Genomic DNA, 3,969 nt, shown 5'->3' on the forward strand with positions numbered 1-3,969 from the left:
TGGAAGATAGAGAGAAAGCTGGACAATAGAGGAGAGAAGAGAAAAAGTACGCCACATTAGCACGGAATTAACACCGTAGGTGCCAACTTAACGAATAAGGACCTAATCTATACACTTTTAAAACTGGGTACTAAATTATAAAAAAACACTTAAAGACCAAGTAAGCATTTTTAAGCATAGATTTAACTATAATTGATTTTCTGTTAAGATAATCCAAAAGTGAACTTAAATGAATAATTTGTATGGAAATTTTGTTAGTTTAAGTGTCATCTAAGATGAACTTAAAGGCATGACTAGTATTTTTTTTCTTTGTCTAAATCCATTACATTTATAAAAACATTAATGTGTGTTAGCTTATATATTATTTACAGTTTCTATGAATATGTGTGGTACGAGGAATAGCGTGGTCAAGTTCAATGGCTTGAACTATGTTAATTGACATGAATAAATCCAGTTTCAATTGAGTGTGTTTGATTTAGATTTAACTATAGTTATGGTCTATGGAAATGCAGGTGAATGAATCTTTTATTTTATTTTGAACACTCTTCCTCTTAAGTTTGTTCACTTCCAAGTGAACTATAATACTCTTAAAGATAAATGGAAATTTCATAAAATTAAATTATGCTAGTTTAAGATGAAAGATAGTTCAAGAAAATGAAGGATCTTTAATTCAACTCATGACTCATGATGATCCTAACTTCAACAAAGTCGATTCAGGAAAGGAAAACAAGAAGAACAAAATATTAATGTGGACAGAATAAAAATAGACCAAAAATCTTCTTTTGAAAGAAGGTGAATCACTTCATAAGGATTGTTCACAAAGAAAATCTTGGTTTGAAAAGAAGGGTACATTTTATATTTTTGTAAATTTTGAAATAAATATTATTGAAATATCTAATAATACTTAATGGTTGAATTATGGAACTATCACTTATGTTTTTTATGTTATGGAAGGATTCCTTTCAATAGTCCATAAAAAAAATCGAAAAATATTTATATATGGAAAACAAAATCAGACACAAATAAAAGAAATATTGACATACATTTATTCATTTTCATTTTTAAAGTTTATGGTCTAAATATTATCAAAATATGAAACAGAAATAAAATTCAATTTTATATAATTTAGATGTCATCTTTAACTCAATTATTTGATAAATTAATGATATAACTTTGAATATATATATTTAACTTTTATGTTGCTTAATCTAACGTTAAAATATATTAATTAATTTCATATTTATAAAAATATATAATTTAAATGAATATCTCCTTGTATATACCAAAATGATGCTATAAAATATTAATTACTAACTCCCAAATCATATAACTATTTATAAATTAAACTTATTAATAAAACTTAAATCAAGTAGTCCAATTGAAAAGCGTTTATGCTAATATAATAAAAATGGGGTTATTGTTTGACATTTAGTCAAGTAATTTTCTTAATATTTTTGCAGACAACAACTACGACACATTATTTTTAGTGAAAGACTTAAAAAATATATCTCAAATGCTCATAAACATCATTATACACATTTCAGGTAGTTGCGTTATTTTTATTTCTCATGCTTTCTTTACAAGATAAATATCGAATACGTTTTATATTTTTAAAACATTAATTATAATTATTTTATTTAAGTTTTCTTATAAAAATGGTTAAATTTAAAATATAAAATATCCATAGTATTATATAAGAATATAAAATATCCATAGTGTAAAATATCCAAAGTAACTAATTTAAGGTCAATTCAAATAAAAGAAATAAAAAATTGGAAGGTCACACATGCATTTAAAGTCTTCAAAAAGTAGTAATGGAAGAAGTACTTTAAAACTGTGTTAAAACTAAAACTGGTTCTCCTTTAATAATGATTAGTCATTATAATTATTTGTTAAATTAAATATATCTAGTATAAAAATAATGCAAAGCACATTAAGAAGAGTAAATACACTTTTAATTTATGTCTTAAATAATAATTTCCTTATATGTTACCAACTTTAACGTTAACTTCTTATCATGCATGGTGGGAGGCAAATGCTATGAGAGGAAATTTTCTATGACTGGTCAACCCTGTAGATTCAGTCATGTCGAGTGTCTGATCTCCCATTACTCCACTTGGCACTTCCCAATTAAACTGATGAATGAGGTTTGCCATGACCAACTCAATCATATTCATGGCAAACATTATTCCTGGACAACCCCTTCTTCCTGCTCCAAATGGTATCACTTCAAAATNATGTCCTTTCACATCTATTGAACTCTTTAAGAATCTTTCTGCTTCAAACTCTTCAGCTTTTTCCCAGTAACAAGGATCTCTTGCTATTGCCCAAGCATTAACTATGATTTGTGTGCCTGCTGCAATGTCATAGTCCATCACTTTGGTATCTTCCATGGATTCCCTTGGAAGCAACAAAGGAGCTGGGGGATGTAATCGAAAACTTTCTTTAATCACTGCTTTCAAATAAGGCATGCTGCTTAAATCTTCCTCAGTTATGCGAGTTCTACCACTAACCACATTCCTTATCTCATCTTTTAGCTTCTGCATCACATTTGGGTGCCTCAAGAGTTCTGTCATTATCCATCCCAGGATTGAGGAGCCGGTATCAGTACCTGCGACAAACATATCCTGAAACAAAATACCCATCAACTGTCAATTTCATTGTCTACCTTCAAATTCCATGAAGGATATATTCAACGAAATGAATTCACCAGTATACCAATTAAAGAGGTTAATTATATAGCTTTTATTAGAGAGATATTTGAAGACTTGGTGTTTGACTCTGCCATAGACTCTAACATGAAGTGAAATTCAAGTAAGATATTTAAACCGTTCTCACCATCTTTGACTTTAGGTCATGAAAATGATGCTTCAGAAAAGTAAAGATTTTCTGAAGTTAGAGAGTGAGTAGTTGTCTGTTGGAGAATGGTTAAATACTTTTTTGTCCCAGTTTTGGTTACGAATATTCAAATTGGTCCTTATTTTTTTTTTTTTCAAAATATAGTGCTAAAGAATGTAATTATGTTCAATTTAGTTCGTTTTATGTTCAATGTAGTCCTAAAGAATGTAATTTGTGTTCAATTTAGCCATTGTTTATGGTTTACGGAGTTTGTAAAAAGACTAAATTGAACACAAATTACATATTTTAGGACTAAATTGAACATAATTACATTTTTTTAGGACTATATTAAACAGAAAAATAAAATAGGGACCATTTCGAATATTTGTAACCAAAACTGGAAAAAAAAAAGTATTTTACCTTAGAGAAGATTAGGAACAATTAATAATGGGGATAACACGTTAAGCTAATCTTACATACCAAGATCAAAGCCTTTATGGTTGTTCTATCAATCTGAAACCCCGTTCTGTTTTTCTTTTGGAGCCTCAACAAAATGTCCACCAGATCATTCTCCTCTCCTTCTTCTTCATCATCATCATCACCATGCACATCATGCCCTCTTCTACTTACATGCTCATCAACAACTTCATCGAAAAATTCATCAAGCTCTTTAGCCACTCTCTTTGCCCTATCATACATTCCATTAACTCTTCCCACCCAATCAAGCCAAGGTATGTAGTCCCCTATAACTGGAGCACCCATCAACTTCATCATTTCATTCAGTAGCTCCCAAAGCTGTCTCCTTCCTTCTCCACTGTATCTCGTTCCGAGAGCAGCTCTACACACTATGTCATTCGTGACTGTAGAAAACAATTCAGTTAAATTCACAGGAATCAAAGAAGAGCAACACTGTTTAATCTCTTTCATCATTATGGAGATTTCCTCTTCTCTCACTGCACCAAAGGATTGAACCTTTTTTGCACTGAGAATATGCAAGACACAAATACTCCTTATCTGCCTCCAGTATTTGCCGTAGGGAGCAGATGCCACATCTTTGGAATCATATAGGATGATATCAGACATCTTACGATGTGGTCTGTTACAGAAAACGTGCTCTTGGTTTTTCAGAAT

General features: G+C 30.2%; 1 protein-coding gene across 1 annotated transcript; it reads right to left on the bottom strand.

Moving 5' to 3' along the window:
- Positions 1-1,983: 1,983 nt before the first annotated feature.
- On the bottom strand, positions 1,984-3,947 carry LOC106767681 (cytochrome P450 71A21). The gene is made up of 2 exons (XM_014652623.2): positions 3,319-3,947; positions 1,984-2,627 (listed from the first exon to the last, which is right to left on the bottom strand). Exons 1-2 carry the CDS (start codon positions 3,919-3,921, stop codon positions 2,016-2,018), a joined length of 1,215 nt encoding a protein of 404 aa, XP_014508109.1. The 5' UTR covers positions 3,922-3,947; the 3' UTR covers positions 1,984-2,015.
- Positions 3,948-3,969: the final 22 nt, after the last annotated feature.

The sequence above is a fragment of the Vigna radiata genome, chromosome 1 (assembly GCF_000741045.1).
Source record: "Vigna radiata var. radiata cultivar VC1973A chromosome 1, Vradiata_ver6, whole genome shotgun sequence".
Classification (NCBI taxonomy): Eukaryota; Viridiplantae; Streptophyta; class Magnoliopsida; order Fabales; family Fabaceae; genus Vigna; species Vigna radiata.